Source organism: Capricornis sumatraensis, chromosome 5, assembly GCF_032405125.1.
Source record: "Capricornis sumatraensis isolate serow.1 chromosome 5, serow.2, whole genome shotgun sequence".
NCBI classification, from domain to species: Eukaryota; Metazoa; Chordata; class Mammalia; order Artiodactyla; family Bovidae; genus Capricornis; species Capricornis sumatraensis.
Window position 1 is genome coordinate 110861969 of NC_091073.1, and position 27186 is coordinate 110889154.

Here is a 27186-nt window from a genome sequence, read left to right on the forward strand (position 1 = left end):
ATTTATCCAGGATTAACAAGAAGACTATTGTCATAGTCCTGATGATGCTAGATGGTGAGAGGCTGAACTGGGCAGAGGCAGAGGAGATAGAGAACAGGATGATATATAAGGGTGATAGAAAAGGAAATGAATGGCACCTGGTGACTGATTTATGCGAGGTTATGAAAGATAAGAAAGGAGGAATCTAGGCTAACTTTCAGTTTTATAAGGAGGAACATGCGGTGGATTGTGGTGTTGCAAGCAAGATAGGGAATATAGGAAGTGAAACAGGTCTAAGAGAGTTGATACATTTCACTTTGAATACACTGAGTTTGAAGTTCCTGCGACATCTCCAAGTGACGTCAAACAGGCAGCTGGCTTGCTGAGTCTGGAGTCCAGGAACTGAGCTGAAAGCATGGCTTTGTCAGCCCATCGGTTAGCATGGGGATGGCAGTTAAGCCATCAGCATAGATGACGTTGAAAAAGTGGGTCTACGAGTCACAAGAGTCAGAGACCAGGGCCCCTGGCGCCAGAGGAGGAGACAGAGAGGAGCCTGCAGGGCGGGAAAGAGAGCGACGTTCTGGAACCTAGGAGCCCAGAGCTTCCAAGTGCTGTTTGTGTTTTTTAATGCTTTGTTTCCTTTCAGCGGCACATTTTCTGTTTGGCTCAGGCAAATATGAAAATTCACTCTCGTTCCGAAGTACACAGTGACAGACTGTTACAGAACGTGTCCCAGAACTCGGGAAGGGAAATCTAGGCTAGGATTTCTAAAGCTGGTCGTCAAATATTCAGTTTACATTTCGACAAATCAGAGCCAACTTTGGTTTTGTTCAGTTCAGTTCAGTTGCTCAGTCATCTCCGACTCTTTGTTACTGGTGAAGAAAAGGAGCAGTTTGTTCTGCGTGATGCCCCCCCACCCCCGACTCCCCAAATCCTCCTTTTAGGCCAAAAGAGCACCTGCCGAACCTGATGAGATTTGGGGAGCAGGGGCGGGCCAGGGGTGGTTGGCAAAGGGCTGTCCCTCAGAGTCCCCGTTTTCTGAAATTCCACCCGTCTATGATCCCTTCTCTTTTTCTTCCTTCCCCTGTTCCCCATCTCCCCTCCTTCCCCTCCCCTCCTCTCTCCTCTCCTCTGATCCATAGGACAAGGCTTTGAAGCCTGATGATGTACCAGGCACATAGGTGTTAGGTGCTGGGAATCCAAAAGAACCTTCAGTCCTAGGGGGACCTCAGAGATGTAAATAGAGAACTACCTCTGAAAGTGCTAACACGTGCTCTGATGCCCCAAATTCCCAGAAAACAAGATAAGGGATGGACTGTTTTTACCTGCAGAGGGGGACTGGGGATCCCAGAGAGGGGGGACTGGTTCCCAGAGAAGGGAAACCACAAGGCATCCTCTGCCCAAGTGCAGCAGCTGTTCCACACAGGAGCAACCATTAGGCCACCCTTGCTGTGGCATAGATGACTTCCTATCGCCACTGACTGTCACCTGCAGCAGAAAGGGCTGGAGTCCTGAGAAATCAAGAGATGTGACTTTTGGAATCTAGAACAGGGGGAAGAAAATGGCTCGGATGTGAGAGGCCACCAGAAATGGGAAGCAGGTGGCATGGTTGGTGGCAGGGGGCCGGGGTGGTTCTTGGCCGACCAGTAGCCACAGAGAGCAAAGGACAGGAACCTGACCTAGTTCACAGCTTTCCTGGGGGCCGGGGCTCTTTCCACTCATGCAGTTATAGGCTGCATTTGTTGTCTTCCTTCTTCAGCTCTGATAAAGATGAGGCTTAGCCAGATGTTAGGTAATTCTGCTGTCAGCTTCCACTTTGCATCTAATCACAGTCTTCTCCCCGATTCGTGGTATGTGTAAAGATTATTTTCTTTGCATCTCTTGAGTCTTTTATGCCCTTGTTAGCTTCCTTCCTTTGTTTCCACCAGCTCTTGCTATTTTTCTGTTTATTTACCTTCTCATTTCTGCTCCAGCATCTACTCTCAGAAACAGGGCAACTTAGGACTCTGAATTAGCTTGCCTTCTACCTCACCCTCCTTTCTTGAGCATAATGGTTTGTAACTTCTTGGAGCTTCTTGGTCTCCTCCCCCCCTGGATCTGGTCCTTTTAAGTCAGGTTTTTTACATTTTACTTAGAAAAAAATATTAGTGAATCCTCTCTTGGAATACTGAGTACTGTCAGCTCTTACAAAGTCCCTTCCTTTTTATTTTTCTTGTTTCTTCCCTAAAAGTTGTAGGGTACATGACGCATGGGAGAAGGGAGGAGAGATTGCAGGGGTGGTGGCGTTATGGGGTAAATCTTGAGCTCTACTGCGTGCTCTGATGAACACTCACTCTGGAAGCTTTCCCCCTTGTAACTTTTCCGCAGAAAATTTTCAGATCCCTGTGGATATCAGACAACCGTGAATTCCACCCAGCCCTGATTTCAAAGGGGTAGAGCAGGCACAACCATCATGTGTTGTGGGTTAAACCCCGCTCATTTCCCATCTTCTCTGTGTCTTGTTGAACCATCTCTCTCGTCTGCAAAAAGTGCTAGCATGGGCAGGTATATGGTTTAGAGCATGGCACACTCCAAGAGACCATCTGTTCCCACTACAGCTCCCCCTTCGTGGCTCAAGGAGCCAAAGCTCCTGGGGTCCCCAGGGTGGGTGTGTGGGAGAGAGCCTCACCCCTGGCCTGCACCTGACCTGACTTCCTTGCTCCATAGGAGTGCTGTTTAGCATCGAGGTCACCTCCACCTACTTCGCCGTGAGGAACTACTGGCGAGGATTCTTTGCAGCCACGTTCAGCGCCTTTGTTTTCCGAGTGCTGGCCGTGTGGAACAAGGATGCTGGTAACATGGGAAGCATCATTTGGGAAGTGGGACCAAGGCCCAAGGGTATATAGAGGGCAAAGGTACAGGTCGTGGAGTAGGGTTGTTGTTTAGTCGCTAAGTCGTGTCTGACTCTTCTGCAACCCCATGGGCTGTAGCCCGCCAGGCTCCTCTGTCCATGGAATTTTCCAGGTAAGAATGCTGGAGTGGGCTGCCATTTCCTTCTGGGGATCTTCCTGATCTAGGCATCGAATCTGCATCTCCTGCCTTGGCAGGCGGATTCTTTACGGCTGAGCCATAAACGAAGCCCGTTTCTGCCAGCAGTGTTAGAAAAAAAGAAATAGAAGAGGGGCCAGTAGGTTTGGAGGAAGCTTTAATCCTTAAGGCTGATGAACTTGGGTCCTTCTCGATGGCTCCTGTGACACTCCCACCATGACCTTGGCCTTTCCATCCTGTAGTCACCATCACAGCCCTCTTCAGAACCAATTTCCGAATGGACTTCCCCTTTGACCTGCAGGAACTCCCAGCCTTTGCGATTATCGGGTCAGTGGCTGCTCTGGGAGTGGGGGAGGGGCAGGGCTGGGGCAAAGCTTTGGATTGGAAAGGACCCAAGCTGGGAAGTTGGCGTGGGCATGGGTAAGGTGGAAATTTTCGGGGGGGAGGTGGGTAGAAAGGCAGGCGGACACCTGGTATTTGCTTCCCTGCAGTGGCCAGGGCCGAGGGATGAGGGTTTCACTTCTGTATGGCTTGCCCCCTCAGGATTTGCTGTGGGTTCCTGGGAGCTGTGTTTGTGTATCTGCATCGCCAAGTCATGCTTGGTGTCCGAAAGCACAAGGTCCTCAGCCAGTTTCTGGCTAAGCAGTGAGTCACCGCCCTACCCGTTTACTCTCTGGTTTCTCCAAGAGTTTCTCCCTTTTAATCTTGGCGGAAGGCGTTAAATGCCTTTTGGTGGCTTGTGATAAAATATAGAAGCCCGGATACCCTACTAGGGACTAGCGGTGTGGTTTCCCCTTTAAAGATTGCTTATTGGTGGAGAGAGTGCTCGGTCTAATGGTCTGAGACCACAGGGGAACGCCAGGAAACTTCAGATTTCCAGGGTGTGGCATCCACTGTGGGTTGGCCAAATTAGGATGAGGATCAATGCTAAGTAATTAATCCTGTTTCTTTTCCAGCCGCCTGCTCTATCCTGGAATCGTCACGTTTGTCATCGCCTCCTTCACCTTTCCACCAGGAACAGGGCAGTTCATGGCCGGGGAGGTCAGCTCCGAGGGTGACCTTTGAGGGTGGGGGGGTCAGGTCACTGAGCACGTGACTGAGACTAAACCAGGATGAGGCCACGTGGAAAAGAGGAAACAGCGCAGGTGACCCTCAGGCTTCTGAGCATACGTGCTTTTCCCCACGGACGGCATCTCTCCCTGAGAAAAAAGCGGAAAGGGACCCATGAAAGAAGAGACCGGGGAATCGGTTCTCTTTAAAAAAATGGAAGTACCGAGCATCCCTGGAGAACTGCTCCCTTTTGCTTCCTCCTCTCACAGCTGATGCCTCGGGAAGCCATCAGTACCCTGTTTGACAACAATACGTGGGTAAAACATATGGGGGACCCCGAGAGCCTGGGCCGGTCAGCTGTGTGGATCCACCCCAAAGCCAGCGTTGTTATCGTCCTCCTCCTCTTCTTCATCATGAAGGTACCTCTCCTTACACCCCTGGCTCCCTGAGCTTCTGTTTTCAACCTAGGAACGAGGGTTTGCATAAGGGGTGTGTGTGCGTGCTCCTTTGTGTCTGACTCTTTGCGACGCCATGGCTGCAGCCCACCAGGCTCCTCTGTCCATGGGATTTTCCAGGCAAGAGTACTGGAGTGGGTGCCATTGCCTTCTCCGCATCTGTAGTCTCCTGCATTGGTAGGCAGATTCTTTACCACTAGCGCCACCTGGGAAACCCTTTACTGTCTGAGCCACTAGGGAAGCTCCTTTGCATAAGGTAGGGAAGGGTAAAACTTGGCCTGGTCTTTGTCCAACCTAAAAAGAAACAACTTGGAAATCAGAGCCTAAGTAGTAATAAGTTGCTCATCTAGAAAACCGAACCCGTATCTGGGTTAATGTTCCACTCATGTCAACTTCATGATGTCATAATTATTATAACCCTTCTAAAGGTTCCACTTGCTGAATTACTGAGACATTGCAGCCGCTGAGTAAATAGGGACAAGACAGAGCTTAAACAATACAATAACTGTGTGAAGACCTCAGATAAATTAACCAAATCTCTCCACATATTAGATAATTAGGTACTTCATCTCCAGCATCTGATTATCCATTTTCAGATGATTTGCATATCCATTTTTCTCCCAGTCTGGTGGATAATCTCTTCTCTAGGATTACAAAAGAGATAAAATATTTAAATCCATTTTATTAGTGACTATAAATAATCTTTACAATATTATTATTCTCTCTTGAGGTAGCAAGGCTGTGAGGATTTTGCCATTCTTAAACCATTTTCTTCTAACTTCAGCTAGGAAACAAAAGCTGATCTCTTTTACTTACATTGGTTCTTTCTCATATCTTCCCATCAAGGATCACATGGTTATAGACTTTTCAGTTACTGCCTTGTACAAGGTTATTTTTTTTTCCACCCCTGGTTGTGACATCTGTTATAATTGCTGTTTGTCTTTTTCTCTCTTTTTGATGATTGCCTCATTATTAATAGTATGTCTTGTCTGAATAGCCCTTGATTTTCCTGTATATATTTGGAGGAGAAAATGGCAACCCACTCCAGTATTCTCACCTGGAGAGTCCCATGGACAGAGGAGCCTGGTGAGCTCCAGCCCATGGGACCACAAGAGTCAGACATGACTTAGCGACTAAACCTTGTCTGAATAGCCCATGATTTTCCTCTATATATTAGGGTTTTCATTTGATTTCTTTTAAATAAATATAAGTAATGATTTTATTTTAGTCTATAGCACAATTTTTTACATACATTTTAGTGGGTTTGACAGTACTTTGGGGCAGACTTTAGGTGAATCCACAAAAGTTGATATGTTTAAAATAAAATATACACGATAAAGCAAGAGACATCTAGATGTTCAGAATCATGCATAAGGAGTGTTCTGGTTGGTGTTATCACTGGATACCTTGCTTATTAAGAATTCACCCACAAAAGGCAGTTCTTCGGTTCTTCATTCCCATGTAATTTACCAAAGCCAGAGAGTTCTGTCCACGTTGAACTTTCATGTTTATTAAGTTATTCTTTTCTAAAGAGAATCTTTTTTAAAAAATTAATTATTTTTGGCTGCTCTGGGTCTTTGTTGCTGCACGTGGGGTTTCTCTAGTTGCAGCGAGTGGGGCTACTGTCTAATTTCAATATGCAACTTATTCTTGATACTTACTGTGAAACTCTATTTCCATAGGATATGGGTCACTAAGTTACATTGTAATAGCCATTGTGGGTTCTTCCATCCATTTATTCAATAAGTGTTCTAATGCACCTACTGTGTGCCAAATATGTGATACTTGATTATTGATCTTTGGCGTATCTAATGCTTGGTTGGAAAGTTATTTAAACATTTCTTCTTGTTTTTTTGCTGCTCATTTAATGTGCTTGTCAATGGTCTTATGATTAGAGATACCAAGTGCTTGACATACCAGGTTCCAACTCTCACTACGTTTTCAGGATTTGCTGTGGGCTTCTGGGAGCTGTATTTATGCATTCTGTTTCCTATTCCATTCCACATGGGCTAATTAGGCCTGTGCCTTCCATATTTAGCACACCCATTTTATCAATTAGATCATTTTCATTTCTTCCTTCAATAGATTTGATATTTTTTTATCATAAAAGTTCTCAGTGTCTTGCTAGGGATATGATTTTTCATTATAGAGTTTATCTTCTCTAATTTATAAACCCCAGCTCCTTGTAATTAGCTGTTGAACATACAAACCCATCTGCAGTAACCAAGTCCAAGTTTTGATGGCATCTCAGAATTTATTGTTCAATGATAATAATTCTGTTTTTGTGATACTCTTCTAGACTAAACTGCTTCTTTGGGATCATATATATATTTGAAACATTAAACGTTTGAAAATTTGGGGAGAAACAAAATTCTGTATATATTTTCAACATCTCCTTCACGCCTTGCCTCATTTCCCCAGATTTCCAAGCCTATCTCTGGATCCCACTTTGCAGACAGAGGTTTATTCTGAGAAACCTACTTGGATTATATAGAAGGACTAGGCTGTATGTCACTCACTGATTTCTTACTTAATTACATCCTCATTAATGTCTACATAAAAGAGAATCAAGAAAAGAAACTCAGGGCTTCCCTGGCAGCTCAGTGATATAGAATCCACCTGCCAATGCTGGAGACACGAGTTTGATCCCTGCTCTGGAAAGATCCCACATGCCTCGGAGCAAATAGGCCTGTGCACCACAACTATTGAGCCTGTGCTCTTGAGCCCGGGAGCTACAACTACGGAAGTCCGAGTGCCCAGGAACCCGTGCTCCACAGTGAGAGAGGAGAAGCGTGTGCATCACAGCTAGAGGGTAGCCCTCGCTTGCCGCAACTAGTGAAAAGCCCGAGCAGCAACAAAGACCCAGCACAGCCAATAAATAAATTTTTTTTTTTAAAGAAAAGAAACTCACATTTCTTGGGCTATATTTCAAGCCCAACAGTTTGCAGCAGGCCTGTACTATTCTATAATATTTTAAATATAAAACCATCCACTGCTATAAATCTATATTACCTAGTTATCACTGCTTCCAGTATCTTTACTCTCCTATCACTGGACATATAACCACACCCTTTTTATTTCCAAAATGTGGACAGTAAAGGTACCTAGCCACATGAAAACATAAAATTGACTGGAACTATTTTTCCAGTCTAATTTGAAATTTAGCCCATGTGGTCTTCTGGCAGTATCCGTGTTCACAGATAGGATTCTCAGTTCAGCTCTTTTGTAATACTGATGAAGGGAATGTCCATCTTCTCAATTTTAAGACATGGAAAGTTATCATCTTGTTGTGAGTCTGGTGTGTCTCTAATGAGCAAGAATATGATTACAACATCTCCATTTCCTTTTTAATGAGTCTAACATTATTAGCTAGTATCATTGAGTTCTCAGTACAGCCCGAGGCTCTGGAGAATTCTTGCCTAATCTTTCTGTGCTTCCTCCTTGTGAAGCATCTAAATAAAACACAATCTGTGAGAAGGGGTCTCTAGTTTCCCACTTCTCTAGAACTGGGGCCTTAAAATCTTGGGAGTAATTTGTGTTCCAGATCGCTTGCCCTGCTTCTGGATTTTCCCTTTTGTGTGCTAACAACTCAAAAATTTGCTAGTCTCAAGCATCCACCTCGGTGCTGCAGGAGTTGATAACTTTCAGTGTACTGTTGATGCTGAGCCTCTTCTTACCTGTATCTTGGAGGATAATCTAAAGTTCATCCCCTGAAATCAGACCCATCGGCCACCTATTATCTGTATTACGGGAGCTTTCAGATTAACCTGAGCCTACAAAATCCCTTATGTCTTTCATGTACTTATTCCAAAGAGATAGTACAGAATAGTTCAAGAGGTCTCCAAATGTTATGAGTCAGGATCCCTTAAGAAGCTTCAACTATCAGCATCTAGAACTCCGTCTCCAGACAGTCCAATGGGGTAGTCTTCAGTGACGTCTGCTCATCACAGTTCAAACAAGTTCCCCTGCAAGCATTACTGGTGGGTGTTTTAAGCAAACATTAGCTCTGAGAAGCTTTTCTGCTTTGTATGAACACTGTTTGACCAAACTCGTCTTTCTTTCCTTCCTTCCTGTCTACTTAACTTACCTTCCTACCTCCTACCTGCATTTACTGAGCACTGCGCTGGTACTGAGAGAAGGCAGAGACAAGGCGAACTTGTTACACACGCAAGGAATTTGCAATCTGCAACCCTCTTCATTTATATATCTAACTCTGCTGGTCTCAACTTTGCTGTTTTAAACAGTTCTGTTCTGACAGTTGGAAATGACAACTCATCCAGGTATTCCTGCCTGGAGGACCCCATGGGCAGAGGGCAATAGTCTACAGGGTGGCAAAGAGTCGGACACGAATGAAGCGACTTAGCATGCACACGTGCATTCTGACACATATGTATTTTGCCTGATCCCAGAGCTTATGGGACAAAGCCTTCTCAGAGCCTTTAACATTCTTTTTTTTTAATCTACTTTTAATTGTGGGTAAATTGCTTTACGATGTTGTGTTGATTTCTGCTGTACGGTTATCATTGTCCTCTGAGGTCAGCCCTGGCTCAAGGGAATCTCTCTAAGGTTCAGAAAGTGAGAAACTTTATTTCTCATTAGTTTACAATAAAGTTGGTGCAGTTTTTCATCTTTGTGACCCCATGGGCTATACAGTCCATGAAATTCTCTAGGCCAGAATACTGGAGTAGGTAGTCTTTCCCTTCTCCAGGGGATCTTCCCAACTCAGGGATTGAACCCAGGTCTCCCACATTGCAGGCAGATTCTTTACCAGCTGAGCCACAAGGGAAGCCCTTATTCACAGCAGAGTAGGCAAAAGAACTGAGAAACAGAATGGGGAAAAGACTAGTGACTGAATTTTTGAAATATCTGTAAAAGAAACAAAAACATGTGGCATGATATATAAATTAAGCAACAGGTTTACATATGACTTCCAAAATAAGTAAACCAATCTTAGAAAAAGGTCTCAAACTAATTTGGTAAAAGATGACAGCAGCTAAGGGTCAAAACAAATTACCAGGATAAAAATATGTACAACTGAAAACTGCACCAACTTTATTGTAAACTAATGAGAAATAAAGTTTCTCATTTTCTAAACCTTAGAGAGATTCCCTTGAGCCAGGGCTGACCTCAAAAGACAATAATATACAGCAGAAACCAACGCAACATCGTAAAGCAATTATACATATTACTTTTGCTAAAATCATCCCAATTCCTTTTGGAATACTATCTTGGCCTTAGAGTTCTTTTCTATGACACTGGCTGGCTTAGCTGGCTCTCGCAATGTGCTCTTGCAGGTTGGTCCGGACAGATCTGATTTTCTGATCTTTGTTGAAGGTGATTTGATGTTAAAGGAAAATGTTAAAGCAAATGGCTCAGGCAGGGCCATCTTCACTCCAGGCTCCCTTGTGAGGTTTGCCATGTAGATGGCTTTGTAAATGACCTTACTGAAGCTAAGCCAGTCACACAGTAAGTCACTATGACTTGAAGGTGTCTGCCGCTTGGAAATGGGGCTCTTTTTCAGAAACATAGTCTGGCCAGGAAAAGATATCCTCCAGGTTCAAGAGGATATCAGGTTGCTTTGCTGAGGTGACATTTTGGGGTTAGGAGGATACAGTGGGCTAGGACCCTTTGGGGGCAGTTAGGAGTCCCCTGGGGCCCCAATTTTTGTTTTGATTATCTAAAGGCAAATATTGTCACTCCAAGTAGGAGCAGTTTGGGTTAACTGCCTGGAGGAACCTTCTTATAATGTTGTCTTTGGTGATATCTTAGCCTGAGTGCTCCATGCTGTTTTTGGTTCTGGGGGAAGGTGACAGACAAGATGACTTCCAGAGGGATTAGCTCTCCCAGGATTTCTGTACCTCTTGGAACAAGAAGCAGCAAAGAAGGGGGTTGTGAGTGAGCGTGTGTGTGTATGTGTTGGACACGGTCTAGAGGGTGCGCTGACGCCTCTTTTTACCCCAGTTCTGGATGTCCATCGTGGCCACCACCATGCCCATACCCTGCGGAGGCTTCATGCCTGTGTTCGTGCTCGGTAAGTTCTGGTGAGAAGCCTGGGACCTTACTGGTGGTTCAGGCTAGGGTACTGCGAAAATAAGGAAAGGCCTGGAATGCTGGGGACTTGTGTTCAGTCTTAGCACCCCAGGAGGCATTGGCTCTTAAAAAATGGAGGATAAAGACCTTGAATCCCTTCCTTCCTTTGGTCTCTCCCTAGGAGCTGCATTCGGAAGGCTAGTAGGAGAGATCATGGCCATGCTTTTCCCAGATGGTATCTTATTTGATGACATCATCTATAAGATCCTACCTGGGGGCTACGCAGTTATTGGTAAGACACATTCCACCCTCCTGTAACCCCGGACACCCACACTCAGACTCTCCCATGACATCTGCATTCCAAGCTATACAAAACGGTCCTCATTTAATGCTATTTAATTCAACTTTTATTTAAATAATTAGCCCTTGGCTCTGACTCTAATTAGCTGTCATTATACATCTTTGAGCCTCCCTCTTTCTTCACACAGAATAGGGATTTTAGGGATTAAATGAGATAATAAGGATGAGAACACCTAGGATTGGCTCTGATTGTTTGGTAAGGGCTTTTTCTTTTTCTCCAAAGAATCATGGAAAGAACAGTGCTTGTGACTGGCTTGAATACGCCTACCCACTGATGTGCTCATGTTGACGAGTCTTAGGAGCACGTGACTAAGAGCTAAGAAATGTGGGCTCTGGTCTCATCCCCAGCTCTTGTCACTGGATGACCATGGGGCAGATTACCTGCCTTTCTGCACTTTAGTTTCTTTATTCTAAAATGACTTCTGAGATGTCTAACCTTTTGAGAGTCTGAGATTATCTTTTCCCATTATATGTATAGTCCCTTCCACTCAAAAACCATGTCTAACAAAATGACCAGGATATTCTCTAGAATCGTTATGCTTCCTCCCTCCCTCTCCTCTTTACCAAAATCCCATGACATCTAATCCCACACTTCCCTTTGATATAGAACGAATCAGCTTTATAGAACATACGGTGACCTTAGTCCCCCATCACAGCTCTGTACAAAAGCTTCTTGCATCTGCTATTATTCCCTATCTTCATGCCTCTCAGATGTCCCTTCAACCTCCCTGGTAGACATCTCCCTTAGCATGCATGCATGCTGTGTCACTTCAGCCATGTCTGACTCTCTGTGATCCTATGGACTGTAGCCCACCAGGCTCCTCTGTCCATAGGATTCACCAGGCAAGAATACTGGAGTGGGGTGCCATGCCCTCCTCTAGGGGGTCTTTCTGACCCAGGGATCAAACCTATATATTCTGTGATTCTTGCATTGGCAGGCAAATTCTTTACCACTGAGCTACCTGGGAAGCCCATATATATATATATATGAGCTTATATATTGGAGATATATATATATATATCTCCTGTATTAATGTTCTATAGTATATTGCATGCATTATCCAGTAAAACCATTCCTCCCAATCTTTATCTTTTATGACTTTTTCTTATTCTACTTTCATGTATGGCTTCCCCAGCATCTTTTCTCATAGCATATCTTCCCATGTTTAAACAAGAAATAAAGTTAATGCACTAGGGACTCTTTGGCTGATGGGAAATCATAACCAAAACCAAGTAAGACAGATTCTATCTTCAAAGAGCTTATGGAATCGTAATGTTTTAGACCTGCAAGGGCCTTAGAACTTATCTAATGACCTATTTCACCTTAGAGATGAGAGCATGGGGTTCCAGAAGGATTAAGTTCTTCTCATACCATTGAGAAATAGAATCAGGATCTCATTGCTCCAAGCCCACAGCATGATTCTTGGGTTTTGAATCCGCTCATAAATTGTTGGCATCAGAACCTGAGGCCCAAAATAAAATGCTGTAAATGGGTTTTTTTAAACACTCAGTTAAGAGTGATGCAATTGTTTAAAAGCAAGGAACAGATAGCACATCACTATATTTTATAAATGAAAATTTGGACACACAAAATTTTTTAAGTTGCCGAAGGTCGTAGAATGAGGTCAAAATGATTTTGTAAGAGCTCAGCATTCTAGCCCCTACTTGACACAGGGTCATATTAGGAGTGCTGGCGCGGCCCGGGGTCACATCTCCCCGCCCCCCGGGTCCCGCCCGTCACTGCCCGTCACCGGCCTTCATGGCCCGCATAGCCGCCACGCCAGGAAAGGCAGCCCTAAGCAGGGTGCACGTCTGTTTCCGGTTCCAGGAGCAGCAGCGCTGACTGGCGCGGTGTCCCACACAGTCTCCACGGCCGTGATTTGCTTCGAACTAACGGGTCAGATTGCTCACATCCTACCCATGATGGTGGCTGTTATTTTGGCCAACATGGTGGCTCAGAGCCTGCAGCCCTCCCTTTACGACAGCATCATCCAGGTCAAGAAGCTACCCTACTTGCCTGACCTTGGTTGGAACCAGCTCAGGTCAGGGGCACCAGCTGGAATTAGTTCAGATCTGATGGGGTGGGGGTGGGCGGTTCTGAGACTGAGAATGAGGTTAGGGTCGATGTCTGGATCCACTGCCTTTTTTTTTTACTTAGTTTTATATTCTCGTGTACTTACTAATTTTATGAGTGATCAAATGCGTGGTGAAAACCTCACGGGAGGAGTGGAAGGGACAGCCAAGGGACAGGCACATATGGTGGGGCTAACCTCCCCGGTGCTTTCTCCCTCCATAGCAAATTTACAATCTTTGTCGAGGACATCATGGTACGGGATGTGAAGTTTGTTTCAGCTTCCTGCACATACGAGGAGTTGCGAAACCTGCTCCAGACCACCACAGTCAAGACTCTACCACTGGTTGAATCGAAAGGTCAGTGGGAGGGAAGGAAGCAGATTCATGGGCTAGTGACCTGAACAAAGGCGCCACAGAAGTGCAGGCAGTACTGGGGTGAGCGCTTGTCTGTAGGGGCCACCCAGTCTACAGGTCACCCTGCTGTAGACCTCTGCTAAGGCCTCTGCTCCTTAGCAAACATGATCGATCATCTTCGAGGAAGGAAAAGTACAAGCACGGGAAGACAATTAAAAATCCAGAGAAAGAAATACAGTTGATTCTCATTATTCCTTGTACTTATGTTCTAAAAACTTGCCATGAACACTGAATTAGGGATACTGTAATTATGAACTTTGTGGCTCAGCTAGCAAAGAATCTGTCCACAATGTGGGAGACCTGGGCTCGATCCCTGGATTGGGAAGATCCCCTGGAGAAGGGAAAGGCTACCCACTCCAGTACTCTATGGAGAATTCCAAGGACTATAATCCATCGGGTCGCAAACAGCTGGACACAGCTGAGCGACTTTCACTTCACTGAACCATTGCTCCCAAAGGAAATTCAAGGTGAAGTTCCTGAAATTCAAGGTGAAGTTCCTGCAAGCCTCTGGTCACATTTTCTTCAAGTAGTCAAAGCAGCAGAGAAGGCAATGGCAACCCAGTCCAGTACTCTTGCCTGAAAAATCCCATGGATGGAGGAGCCTGATAGGCTGCAGTCCATGGGGTCGCTAAGAGTTGGACACAACTGAGGGACTTCACTTTCACTTTTCAGTTTCATGCATTGCAGAAGGAAATGGCAACCCACTCCAGTGTTCTTGCCTGGAGAAACCCAGGGACGGCGGAGCCTGGTGGGCTGCCGTCTATGGGGTCATACAGAGTCGGACACGACTGAAGCAACTTAGCAGCAGCAGCAGTCAAAGAAGCATACACTTGTCTTAAATGGGTTTTTCCTTGTGTGCGTGCTAAGTGGCTTCAGTCATGTCTGACTCTTTGTGACCTTGTGGACTGTAGCCCGCCAGGCTCCTCTGTCCATGGGATTCTCCAGGCAAGAATACTGGAGTGGGTTTCCATGCCCTCCTCTAGGGGATCTTCCTGACCCAGGGATTGAACCCATGTCTCTTACGTCTCCTGCATTGGCAGGCGAGTTCTTTACCACTAGTGCCACCTGGGAAGCCCTGTGCTTCTCGTTAAAGACAGCTTATTTAATATCTGTTGTTAATTCATTAACTTGGAACTCACCACAACCAATAGCATGATAGCTCATGGCTAAATAAAGCTTATCTAACACATGTATTTTCTCCATAAGGCACATCAAAGCCTTCTTGCTTGGGGGCAATTGTCAACAACAAAATCACCATCATGAAACACAAAAATACAAAATCATGGCATTCAATGGATCACGAAAGGAACATTTGTTTATAATATGAAGCTAGGAAAAAAAAAAAAGGCGGTGTATCACTCTGTTCAGACTCAACTGGGAACATGTGCGTGGGGCAGCTCAGATCTTTTGCTGCTTTACATGTGCCTGTGAATGATGGGGAAAGCACAGCATGTATTGATTTTGGGTTACAAATATACTCGAGCCAGTGGGGGAATTCACAGATAAGTAACGGTAGGGGTTTAGTTGCTAAATCGTGTCTGGCTCTTGCAACCTCATAGGCTGGAGCTCACCAGACTCCTCTGTCCCTGGGATTCTCCAGGCAAGAGTACTGGAGTGGGTTGCCATTTCCTTCTCCAGGGAATCTTCCTGACCCAGGGATTGAACCTGGGTCTCCTGCACTGTAGGTGGATCGTTTACTGACTGAGCCTTCGGGGAAGCCTTCACAAATAGGGAATCTGTGAATAATGAGGCTCTGCTATAAATCTTACACCTCCTGAGGTGGCTCTCTTTGCCCCATAGCTAAATGACAGCTGTTCCTTAATACCCAATTTAAGGAGCAGATGAGACTGTTCCATGTGAAGGAGTAAACATCTTTGATAAGTAGTGATTTCACCTCCTTCACCATCCTTTCTGCCCACCTCTGACACTTAATCTTGCTTCGTATTACTTCTTATTGTGGTTTCTATATCCTTATCTTCCTCACTAGATTCGGTATCCTTTTAGAGCTGAGACTATAACATCTGTCTCCCTCAGACTTCTTCCTTATAGGTATTTACCAGATATTAAATAAATAGTTGTCTAATGTTTGAATTAGTGTGATGGAATCATAGGGCCATTTGAAGCCATTTAAATTGTTAGTTCTAATTTCAGATGATTAGAATATCCAAATTACCTTAGTTTTAATATTTTCCCAAATCCCAAATACCTTTCAGCGGCCTCTAAAGCAGTGGCTCCTTATTGGAACAGGGGTACGGCTGATGGGTTGCAGGGTTTTAATAGTAATGACTAATTCTTAACAGTGGTAAAGAACCTGCCTGCCAATGCAGGAGACATAAGAGATTTGGGTTCTATCCCTGGGTCAGGAAGAACCCCTGGAGGAGGGCATGGCAACCCACTCCAGTATTCTCGTCTGGAGAATCCCATGGACAGAGGAGCCTGGCAGGCTACAGTCCTTAGGATCTCGCAGTCAGACAGGACTGAAACGACTTAGCACAGCACACAGCACAAGACCTGACAGTAAGATTTATCTCAAAACACTGCCTTAATCTTGGGCTTCTAAGATAGTGCTAGTGGTAAAGAGCCTGCCTGCCAGTGCAGGAGATGTAAGAGACATGGGGGTCTATCCGAGAGATGTGGGTTTGATCCCTGGGTCAGGAAGGTGCCCTGGAGGAGAGCATGGCAACCCACTCCAGTATCCTTGCTTCGGAAATCCCATGGTCAGAGGATCTTGGCAGGCTACAGTCCATAGGGTTGCAAAGAGTCTGAAGTGACTTAGCACGCATACAATCTTATGGCCTTAGAACACAATGAAAATGTTAATGATAGTAACGGAATTCTAATAAATATTAAAGAACTTTTCCTGGAAAAGGAAGCATTATGTCTATGCCTAGAAGGACCCAGAGAATTTTAGTGATTAAACATCAGATATCCTTGTAGCCTTTTTTCAAAGTATTGGGTTGACCAAAAAGTTCATTTGGGTTTTTCCATAAGATGATATGGGCTTCCCTAGTGGCTCAGATGGTAAAGAATCCGCCTGCAATGCGGGAGGCCTGGGTTCAATCCCTGGGTCAGGAAAACCCCCTGGAGGAGGGCATGGAAACCCACTCCAGTATTCTCGCCCGGAGACTCCCATGGACAGAGGAGCCTGGCAGGCTACAGTCCATGAGGTCACAAAGATTCAAACACAACTGAGCGACTAAGCATAGCACATAGCACATAAGATGATACAGAAAACCCAAACAAACTTTTTGACCAGCCCAATATAGTCCCATCTCAGTGTGAATGGCTTTTAATGTGTCTTCTTTTGGAGACAGGGTTGGTGAGGCTATTTTAATACCCAGTTCACCTGTTTGCAAACTGTCTATGTAAGGGCTCATCAAAATAAGTACAAATTAGCACCAGTTAATATACTCTCATGGAGAAGGAAATAGCAACCCACTCCATTATTCTTGCCTGGGAAATCCCACGGACAGGGGAGCCTGGTGGGCTATAGTCCATGGGGTCCCAAAGAGTCGGACACGACTGAGCGACTAAACAGCAATAACGTACTCTCAGTTGGGTCCCTAAGTGCTAAATGGGTGAAATAAAAAGGACTGAATGAGGTCAGTCCTGAAAGACTTTGAAAATGAGTTTTTAGGAAGAGAGGGTAACGGCTGAAAAGAGCTGGGCTGAGTCCCTGACTCCATCCTTCGGAGAGAGGGGCCGACGGGGTGATCGAGCTGCCCTCAGGCCAAGCCTGGGTCTCCCCCAGATTCAATGATCCTGCTGGGCTCCGTGGAGCGGTCAGAGCTTCAGTCCCTCCTGCAGCGTCACCTGTGTCCGGAGCGGAGGCTGCGGTTGGCCCAGGACATGGCGAGGAAGCTGTCCGAGCTGCCCTTCGATGGGAAGGTGCGGCCAGCGGGGGTAGGGCGCTCTGGTGTCTGGCCCCAGGGTCGACCCGAGTCCTTTGCCTTTGTGGATGAAGATGAAGACGAGGATCTCTATGGGAAGCCCGAGGTAAGCGGGCTGGGAAGGGTCAGGGGAGCAGGACAGATGGGGCAAAGGGAAAACAGGAAGAGAGAGAGAGGATTGATGCTGATCATTGACAAAGTCTAAGAGATCAGTGCCCCTGCATCCAGGGACTGAAGGAGATGAGGCTGTAAATTTTGGAGTCACGGAAACCAAAGAGCTTTGAGGACTTCTGAACTAGAAAGAACAAGGGTGTTAGATAGGTTTCCCAGGACACCAGCTGGTACGGGCAGGACAAGGTAGCCTCTTCTCTAGGACTGAAATTTTTACTTTTCTCTACAGATGCCTCCTGTTCATCCTCCTCACCCCCTTCCTACTGATCCACTGCCCCCCGAAGAGCCCAATGGGCCCCTGCCCAGCCACAAACAGCAGCTGGAAGCACTGGAGTCTGCAGGTAAAGATTCTCCCATCATGCACCTCACCCTTGCCTCACACCTTGTGGGTTGTCTCTGCACGCTCCTCAACCTAAGGGCTGCTATTATGAGGAGGGATTAGGCCAGGGGATGGTGGGAGGGGATTTCTGTTCTTTGAATCCAATGTTACGGTCCCAAAGTGGGGGGGCAAGGGCTGGATGATGAGAGTGGGAGAGGGGAGGTCCTATGGAGGTGAGGCACCTAGAAATGCTGACCTGTTGTGACAAAGTATCAGGACTGCTTGGGGCCCCTAACCCCTTCCTCCCAGGATGACGTTGCTTTGTCTCCATTTCCATCCACTCACCACTCCTCTCAGGTCCAAGACCCTCCATCTTTCGGTCCCTGCTTCACTGCTTGCTAGGCAGAGCTCGCCCCAAAAAGAAGAAAATGACCCAGGTGAGAGAAGATGTGTTGGAGTCAGCAAGGGGGAGTCTGGGAAAGGGAACTTGTCTTTGAGGAGTGAGAAACCCATGATCCTGAAGGTGGGAGGGAAGAGGTCCCACTAGGGAGGAGAAGCTTCATCATATGGAAGGGATGATGGGATGGAAAGAGGCATCGGTGGCTGGCCAGGGAGAAGCGGTTATGGTTCTATGAGGAAGAAAAGGGCAGGAACTTGGACCTATGTCTTTCTTCTCTAGGATTCAACGGATTTAGTGGATAACATGTCTCCTGAAGAGGTAAGTAAAGGAAACAGGAAGCTGGGGTAAATTATGTTTCTGTTTTATTTGGTTTTGCCGGCTGTGCTGTGTGACATGGAGAAATCTTAGTTCCTTGACCAGGGACAGAACTCATGCCACCTGCATTGGAAACGTGCAGTCTTAACCACTGGACCACCAGGGAGTTCCCTGTCTTGTTAAGTGAAGATATTGCTCTTTTTTTTTTTTTCAATCTTCTTCATTGTGTTGTTATAAGAATAAGATATGAAGCTAGGCAGAAGAACACTTTGAGAGGTTGTTAGTGAGGTCTGATTATGGAGTGGTGCTGGGCACATTGCTTGGGGGTGGGGGAACATGGCAGTGTCCTCATGGGGACCAGTGTCATTTCAGGAGGAGGTTTTGAGCCTCTGTGTGTAGATGGGCCAATGGTGATAGGATGAGCCTTAGGGCTTTGAGACATTAGGGGTGTTCTGGACCAGGCAGACGCTATGTGGGAAGGTTGACATTTACCTGCAGGAAAATGGCTTCCAACTTTTATACAAACGGAGGTGGAAGAACAGCATCAAAACTGAAATGGAGAAATCAGTGCCTGGTGAGGTTACTATGCTAGGTTGATCTGGGCCCTAAGACAGTGGACAATGGGAAGATTCCAGGAAGCGAGACTGGGAAGAACCACAGACTGAGGGCAAATACCGACGGTGGTGCCTCCTTGGGACAAATGCCTATTTCCGCAGAGAGGTGGCTGTTGAGTCCATGAGAGAGAAAATCAAGCACAGGTTGTGCTGAGTGACCAGAACATGGCGCAGGGAACAGATTGGGAACACATGTCTGAGCTGTGCAGATCAGAACTACCCTGGGGTGTGGGGAGGCACCAATAAAATCCATTAGCAACCATTCCATTTAGTAAAAGAGCAGGCAAGCTTGCTGCAAAGGCTGAAAGGTAGAGCTTTAAAAGTATGTGGCTGAAATATCAGACATTTTACCTTTCACAACTATGTAAGCCAATTCCCTAATTCCTACTCACCCATCCACCCCCCTCTCTCTCTCTTAAATTTGACGTTGCCAATGGCTGAACATTTTGAATGTACTAAAAAGCCACTTAATTGTACTCTTAAAATGGTTCAAATGGTAATTTTCATGGGAAATTTATCTCGATATTAAAATATAAAATTAGATATGTAAAACGAGCAAACAACAAAAAAGTATGTAGCTGATAAAATACCATAATGTATATTATCTTCAAAGAAACATCTACTGGATGTCCAGAATGCATGCATCCATGTGTGCTTATTTGCTCAGTTGTGTCTGACTCTTTGGAACTCTATGGACTGTAGCCCACCAGACTCCTCTCTCCATGGGATTTCCAAGGCAAGAATGCTGGAGGGGACTGCCATTTCTTCCTCCAGGGGATCTTCCCGACCCAGCGATCAACCTGAGTCTCCTGAATCTCCTGTATTCCTTACCACTGAACCACCTGGAAAATCCCATCCAGAATATATATGTGCTAAAAATTAAAAGTACTCAAGATTGGAGGAGAGAGTGGTTAGTGACAGAAGAGAAAGGCAGGTCTTCCCCTTCTCCCCTTGACACCCCTCAAGACACACAACATTTCTGGATAAATGACCTGAAAAATCAAATGGATAATCACAGACGAAAAAAACTCAACTATTCCTTTTACCCACAAGCAGGAATCAAATGGTTCATAACTGCAATGAAGGAGTGCTTTACTAGGCTGCTGAAACCAATAATTTTTGTTTTTAATGCACCAAAGAAAGCCAGCTAGTTGATCAGTGAGGTTATTTAATAACCACAGGAAATAAAGTGCAACTAGGGATAAAAAGAAGATAGATGATACATTTTTAGCTGATATCTGTCTCAGGGAAGACTATAAGCAGCTCTCAACTCCCATGGGACCCGCCATGATTCTTTCGAAGGATAAGATACAATAGGAGTCAAACTTCAGGGTATTTTGAACAGCGTTTTCAGGCTGGATTCAGATGACACCCTTGACAATATCAAGATGACACCTTTGGGAACAGTCAAAGAATTCAATTCTAGGTCACCAGAAGTCTTTGCTATGACTTATCTAATTCCACCGCTCTGTTAGGAATACACACCCCGTTAGAGCCCCGGTTTGTAACTGATGCTGAGCTTTTTAAAGTTGTGGATCACGTCAAACCTAGAGCAGATGAAAACTGGTGTTCCTGGGACATGATGGGCAGTCAAGGTCTGTGTAATCTTAAGCATTTAAGGACAAACACTTAGGCACTCTGTTCCTCTGTTTTTCCTCATCTGTGAAATAGAGATAACCATAGGGCAGAGTGAAGCAATTAGCATAATGCTTGGTGCAGAGAAGTGCTTCGTGCGTGTACACAGGAAATGGTTCTGCTACTGTTGTTCCCTGAGGACAGGGAAAATGGAACCAAGAAGGCCAGGAATGATCAGAGCACACTGCAGGGGGACAGGGGCAACCAAACCAGCATCGGCAAGGGTCTCGCTCCCTGTCATATAAGTAAACCTTGTCTGCAACATACCTGCTAAGTGGTCATCCATCCTCGGCTGTGAGTGCTGCCCAACTTTGGGTGGACCTTTAGTCAGGGAAGGTGAAAGTTTGGAAGAGGTGTGATTGTAGTCAGGAAAAAGCAGGATGGGACAGACGGGGAGAGCGCAACCCTGTGGACCAAACACTGGACAGGAGAACTGGGGCATGACCTTCAGTGACGTCCTCTGAAGCTTAAGACGTGTAGATCTGAGCAAACTGAAAAAGAAAGTAGAACCTCATTCAGAGGTTGTTGTTCAGTCACTCAGTTGTGTCCAGCTCTTTGCGATCCCATGGACAGCAGCATGCCAGGCTTCCTTGTCCTTCACCATCTCCCGGACCTTGCTCAAACTCATGTCCATTGAGCCAGTGATGCCATCCAACCATCTCATTCTCTGTCATCCCCTTCTCGTCCTGCCTTCAATCTTTCCCAGCATCAAGGTCTTTTCCAATGAGACGGCTCTTGGCATCAGGTGGGCAACATCCTGGAGCTTCAGCTTCAGCATCAGTCCTTCCAGGGAATATTCAGAGTTGACTTCTTTTAGGATTGACTGGTTTGATCTCTTTTCTGTCCAAGAGACTCCTGAAAGTTTTCTCTAGCACATTAGGAGGGGACTGAGAAGAGGTTATAGAAAATTTAAAATTCGTTTATGAGAGCCACAGTGATGCTGGGTTATTTGGAACCTTGGGGATTTGTGCTCAAATCCAAAGCACAGCTGGACTTTTGCCTATTGCTTTGGTCACAGACAAAGCAATACAATGTAGAACAAACCAACCAAACACACACACAAAAGCGGCTTGTTTGAGTCAACAAAGTGCCATGTGACCCAGAACTGCTCTTTAAATCCAATAAAGTTTCTCCAAGATCTGATTTGTAAAAGGTCAGCCTGCCGGTTTCTTCATGACACACAGGGATGGATGCCTCACAGCACTCTGGAGGAGTTCAGTCCAGAGCTAAGGCAAGTCTAAGATGGAGCAAGACCCATGCTGGTTCTCCCAGAGTTTGCTCAGGCTCATGTCCATTGAGTCAGTGATGCCATCCAACCATCTCATCCTCTGTTGCCCCCTTCTCCTGCCTTCTATCTTTCCCAGCATCTTTTCCAAGGAGTTGGCTCTTTGCATCAGGTAGCCAAAACATTGGAGCGTCAGCATCCGTCCTTTCAGTGAATATTCAGGGTTGATTTCCTTTAAGACTGACTGGTTTGATCTCTTTGTAGTGCAGTGGACTCTCAAGAGTCCTCTCCAGCACCACAGTTCAAAAGCATCAGTTCTTTGGTGCTCAGCCTTCTCGATGGTCCAGCTCTCACAGCCGTATGTGACTACTGGAAAAACCATAGCTTTGACTAGATGGACTTTGTTGACAAAGGGATGGCTCTGCCTTTTGATATGCTGTTTAGGTTTGTCATACCTTTTCTTGTAAGGAGTAAGTGTCTTTTAATTTCATGGCTGCAGTCACTGTCCTCAGTGATTTTGGACCCCAAGAAAATTACAGGAGTAGTAGAAAACAAGACTGGAAAGTTGGATGGGGAATAGCAAGCGTTTGGAGCACCAGGAAGAAGGGGGCGTGTTTTGAGCACCTGAAGCTGAAGGTTGATTTGAGGCTGGAGGAGGGAGGAGAATATATTGGGGCAAAGGGAGGCAGGCCAGAGACCTGGATGAGTTGTGACTGATAGTTTCACAGCCTATTTCAGGTTTCTGGGCCAGGGATTGGAGGGCAGTTTGGGTTCAAGGATCCGGGGTTTAAGGGGGCTCCAATACTGGGTGACGGCTCTCCTCTTTGGCAGATTGAGGCCTGGGAGCAGGAGCAGCTGGGCCAGCCTGTCTGTTTTGACTCTTGCTGTATTGACCAGTCCCCCTTCCAGCTGGTGGAGCAGACGACTCTGCACAAGGCAAGTCCTTGCCCACCACCCACCCAGCAGGGCTTCCGGGAGGATCGGAAGGAGCGGGGCCGCCACGCTGACCTTACCTACCACTCTGTCCTCGCAGACCCACACCCTCTTCTCCCTCCTGGGCCTCCACCTTGCTTACGTGACCAGCATGGGGAAGCTGAGGGGCGTGCTGGCCCTGGAGGAGGTAAGAGCGACATGTCCCCACGTGGGAGCAGCAGTGGGAGGAAGGGGTGAGGTGGGGAGGCGCTGGTTCTAGCATCCAGGAGGTGCTCCGGGTTTCCCACCTATTTCTCACGCAGAGACTGGAGGGGGTCGGGGGTGGCAGCCCCCTGATCTTCTCAGGATGGCATGGGCTTGGAATGGGGGTGCAGGGCCTGAGTCACAGTCTCATGGGGTGCCGCTGTGGAGGGGCGTGGAAAGAGCAGGTAGAAGGGACGTGGCTGAAGGCAGCCTGAGGGTTGGGGACCGGGTGAAAGAGATCCTGGGTCAGGGCTCTTGAGATTTCACCGCTCTGCAGGTGAGGCTCTTTGTCCATCATGCCCCCGTTTTCCTTTTTCTGCCTTCCCCCTTCGATTCATCCCTGCCCGGCCATATCTTTCCCATTCCTTTTCCTTTGATTGTCCGTTTCTCCGCTGCCCCTGTCTTGTCTTCTTTCCTTTCCTGTGTCTTACCCTCTCTCCCCTTCCCTGTGCTCCTCAGCTGCAGAAGGCCATTGAGGGACACACCAAGTCTGGGGTGCAGCTCCGCCCCCCTCTTGCCAGCTTCCGGAGTACAACGTCTACTCGGAAGAACACCGGGGTCCTGCTCCCTCCTGCAGAGGGCTGGAGCCTGCCTGAGGACGGAGCTGGGGCCACTGGGGCAGGGGACATGACCCCTGCCTCCCCAGAGACCCCCATGCCATCCCCCTTCCCGGAGCGCCCCCTCTCCCAGGCTCCAGCCAAGGCAGAGAGCGAGCTGGAGGAGCTGGAGCTGGTGGAGGGGCCGGGGCCTGAGGAGGAGCTGGCCGATATCCTTCAGGGCCCCAGTCTGCGCTCCACGGACGAGGAGGATGGGGACGAACTGGTCCTTTGACTACCTCCCTGGCCTCCTCACGAAGACTGTCCAGGGACCCAGGAGAGAGTGCACAGGGTGCACGGTGTGGGAGAGTGTGCTTCCTAAAGCTGGTGGGGATCACATCAATACACGGCCTCTCCTGGGAGTTTTTAAAAATGTGATCCTTGGAGGAGGAACTGGAATTTGGGCAGGAGGTAGCCTTGGTCAGTCATTTGGGCCATGCCCTCCCCTCCCCAGATAGGCGGGAGGGGATCTGTGTGAAGGGCCCCTGATATGCCATGGGCTTCCTGAGTTTGCCCATGTATGGGTGGAGAATACCTGCCTCTCCCATGCATCCCGCACAACCCGCCCTCCCCGAGGAGGCGCCCCCAGTGTTCTTGTCCCAGTGACTTCCCGGCCTTGTGCATCCTCCCATCAGTTCTCCAGGGGGTGAGTTAAGGGAGACCCAGGATGACTGTGGTCCTGCCAATGCCATGTTGGAGGAGGAAACGGGACCACCTCATGGCCTCATGGCCTCATGGCCCCCGAATGTACTTGCAAACTGTCCACAGCGCCTTCTCTCAGAGCCCTCCACCCTGTCCTCCACTTGCCCACAGCCACTCCCTGAAGTTTGCCTCCAGACTCCATTCTGGCTCCTACTAGAAAGTGAAGTTGCTCAGTTGTGTCTGACTCTTTGCAACCCCATGGACTGTAGCCTGCCAGGCTCCTCCGTCCATGGAATTTTCCAGGTGAGAGTACCGGAGTGGGTTGCCATTTCCTTCTCCAGGGATCTAACCTGGGTCTCCCACATTGCAGGCAGCCGCTTTACCATCTGAGCTCCCAGAGTCTGGCCTCAATTCCTCAGGCGGGAAAAGGCCATTCCTACTTCCCCCTCCGTCCTCCGTTTAGGCAGTGAGACATGTATGCAGAGCCTATTGGGGGAAAGAGCCTAGAAGAGGGATGGTCACGGGAAGGCTCCGTGTGGAAGGGGTAGTACTTATGGCTCAACAGTCACGCGGCCCTAATGGATTTATTTTACTCCCTCTGACATCTCGCATTACAGCTTCCTCACCCTCCGGTTTCCAGGTCACTCTGTCTCCCACTGTCATCCTTGATCTGTCCTGCCCAAGGGTCAGCTCTGTCCTTGAGCTGATCTAGCCGGGGCTTCTCCTGCCCAGAACCGAGGCTCAGGGCAGTTGGGCCACTGGCTCACCCCTACACATCTTCAGGGCTGGTCCTTTGTATTCCTCTCCTAGAGGTTCAGTGTTGAAATGGCCCAGCTCTTTGATGCCTCCCGCACTTGGGAAGTCAGAGACCCTTATCCTCTCCAAGCTGGTGACAGGGAGCCTGCCATTACCCTGCCTTCTCTACAAGTGGTCCCAGGTGCTCCTGATCCCATCCCTAAGGCTTTTGTCCCTCCCTTCTTTTCAGTTCAGCCGCTCAGTCGTGTCGGACCCTTTCCGACCCCATGGACTGCAGCACGCCAAGCTTCCCTGTCCATCACCAACTCCCAGAGCCTACTTTTATGCCTCTTTTAATTCCCATCCTGGGAATTATGCTGTGCCCATCCCTGGCATTCTCCTCCTTCCCGCCCCATGCCCAGCCTCCACCGCCCCCCAAATAAGACACTCATAGCCGAAGGTGCCACCACAGTGTTTAGTGCCATTGAACACAGCCTGGAACCGTCTCCAACAGTACACCCCTTCCGCCTCCCCAGGGCCAAGAGAGAGAGGCTGCAGCCTGGGGAGGGGGCCTCGCAGTGGGCCCTGGAGCCCCTGCTCCTGTGTATATAATCTATAGTATTTATATATATATTTATATATAATTCTCTCTGTAATATATGTCATAGAATCTCTCTTGGGCCTGGGGTGGAAATGTCACATTAAGAAAACATGCTAAGACTGGGCATAAAAATGGATATTTCCCAGACCTGGAAGACGGAGTATGGGATGTACAGGTCGGGGCGCGAGGAGAGGTAATAACTCATTCACCAAGATCCCCTCCTTAAGAGGAAGGTGTGTGGGGGGTGGGGGGCGATGGGGGGAGGGGAGGAATGGAAGATTGCGATTTTCCTTAAATAAAGTGAATTGAAAATGAAAGTGCACCCCCCCCACCAGAAGAAAATAATTTAGCAAGAGCAGTTTCATTCACAATGATATAAAAACAGCCCCGTTCTGGGGGCTGTCCTAAAACGTGCTGCACAGCCTTTAACCCCAAAGAAAAAGCAACCCTCCCCCACCCCCAGCAGCCTCTTCCGGCACATGCCCCTCCCCTCCCCCTAAAATAGGCTACAAGCAAACCCCATGCATCCTAGCCTCCAGCACCAGAGAGGCAGTCCCTCCCTTGGAAGAGTCTTAAGAGGGTCCCAGGCCAGCTCCTCGGGTCTTCTGCCTCTTCAGGGCGGAGGGGAGCTGCTTGCAAAGTGCAGACCCCTCCCCACCTGACCTCTGGTCTGCAGCGTTGCCAACGCCCCGCAGAGGCTGAGCCCCCGCTCACACTCACATCTGAACTCTGCTAGAGTCCTTCAGAGTTTTAGCCATCTTTTGGCAGGACTGGCAGGGACCGCTGGGCTTCCTCAGGGAAGGAGGAAGGCGAGAACGCTGCTTTAGATGACCTTTCCTGACTCCACAGGGCCCTGAGCGGAAAAGGAAGTGTTGATGAATGAATCCGCTACCTGGACTGGATGTCCCCTGCGGTCTGGGGGTGGAAGATGGGGCACGAAGCGGGTGAGAGTAAGGAGAGAAGGATGATGCCTTAGAGAGAGGGCAGGGTGCACAAGGTGAGGAAACAGGGACCCCTTGAGAGGAGACCGTGACCCTCAAAACCCCAAGGACCTGCAGCAGTAGGGGCAGGGTGGGGCCAGCAATGTCCGGTTACATGATCACACACAACCCGTAACCGCTTTGGATGAGGTGAGCTCACCTACCTGGGCTCACCCTGCCCACCCGTTTCCTCCCAGAACCACGACCTCGGAGGGTGGCCATCCTCCTCTCCCCCAGAAGACGTGGGACGTGGCCTCGGTTGCATTTCAGAGGCACGTGTGTATGACAGTGGGGGCTTGATGGGGGGCAGGGTCGTACATGGACGGAGCCACCCCAGCGCTCAGCCTCCTCATCCTGCAGCCGGGCCGGGGTGGCTCTCCACTCTACCCTTCAACCCAGCCCCCTGCCATCAGGCTCTGTGACAGAAGTCCTGGGGCTTCACCGGCTGCCCAGAGGTTCCCCCCACCCCACCCCCCACCCCAGAATGGCGAGTCCGTGT

General features: G+C 47.7%; 1 protein-coding gene across 1 annotated transcript in view; it reads left to right on the forward strand.

The window, feature by feature from the left end:
* CLCN1 (chloride voltage-gated channel 1) overlaps window positions 1-23964 on the forward strand; it is a 36470-nt gene extending 12506 nt beyond the window's left edge. The window contains exons 8-23 of the mRNA XM_068973122.1: window positions 2686-2811; window positions 3249-3333; window positions 3550-3651; window positions 3963-4047; window positions 4326-4475; window positions 10473-10542; window positions 10723-10833; window positions 12730-12943; window positions 13198-13331; window positions 17140-17384; window positions 17679-17790; window positions 18126-18205; window positions 18448-18486; window positions 22789-22893; window positions 22991-23077; window positions 23593-23964. Coding sequence (XP_068829223.1) covers window positions 2686-2811; window positions 3249-3333; window positions 3550-3651; window positions 3963-4047; window positions 4326-4475; window positions 10473-10542; window positions 10723-10833; window positions 12730-12943; window positions 13198-13331; window positions 17140-17384; window positions 17679-17790; window positions 18126-18205; window positions 18448-18486; window positions 22789-22893; window positions 22991-23077; window positions 23593-23964 — 2117 coding nt within the window. The remainder of the gene's footprint in view (window positions 1-2685; window positions 2812-3248; window positions 3334-3549; window positions 3652-3962; window positions 4048-4325; window positions 4476-10472; window positions 10543-10722; window positions 10834-12729; window positions 12944-13197; window positions 13332-17139; window positions 17385-17678; window positions 17791-18125; window positions 18206-18447; window positions 18487-22788; window positions 22894-22990; window positions 23078-23592) is intronic.
* The last annotated feature ends 3222 nt before the right edge of the window (window positions 23965-27186 follow it).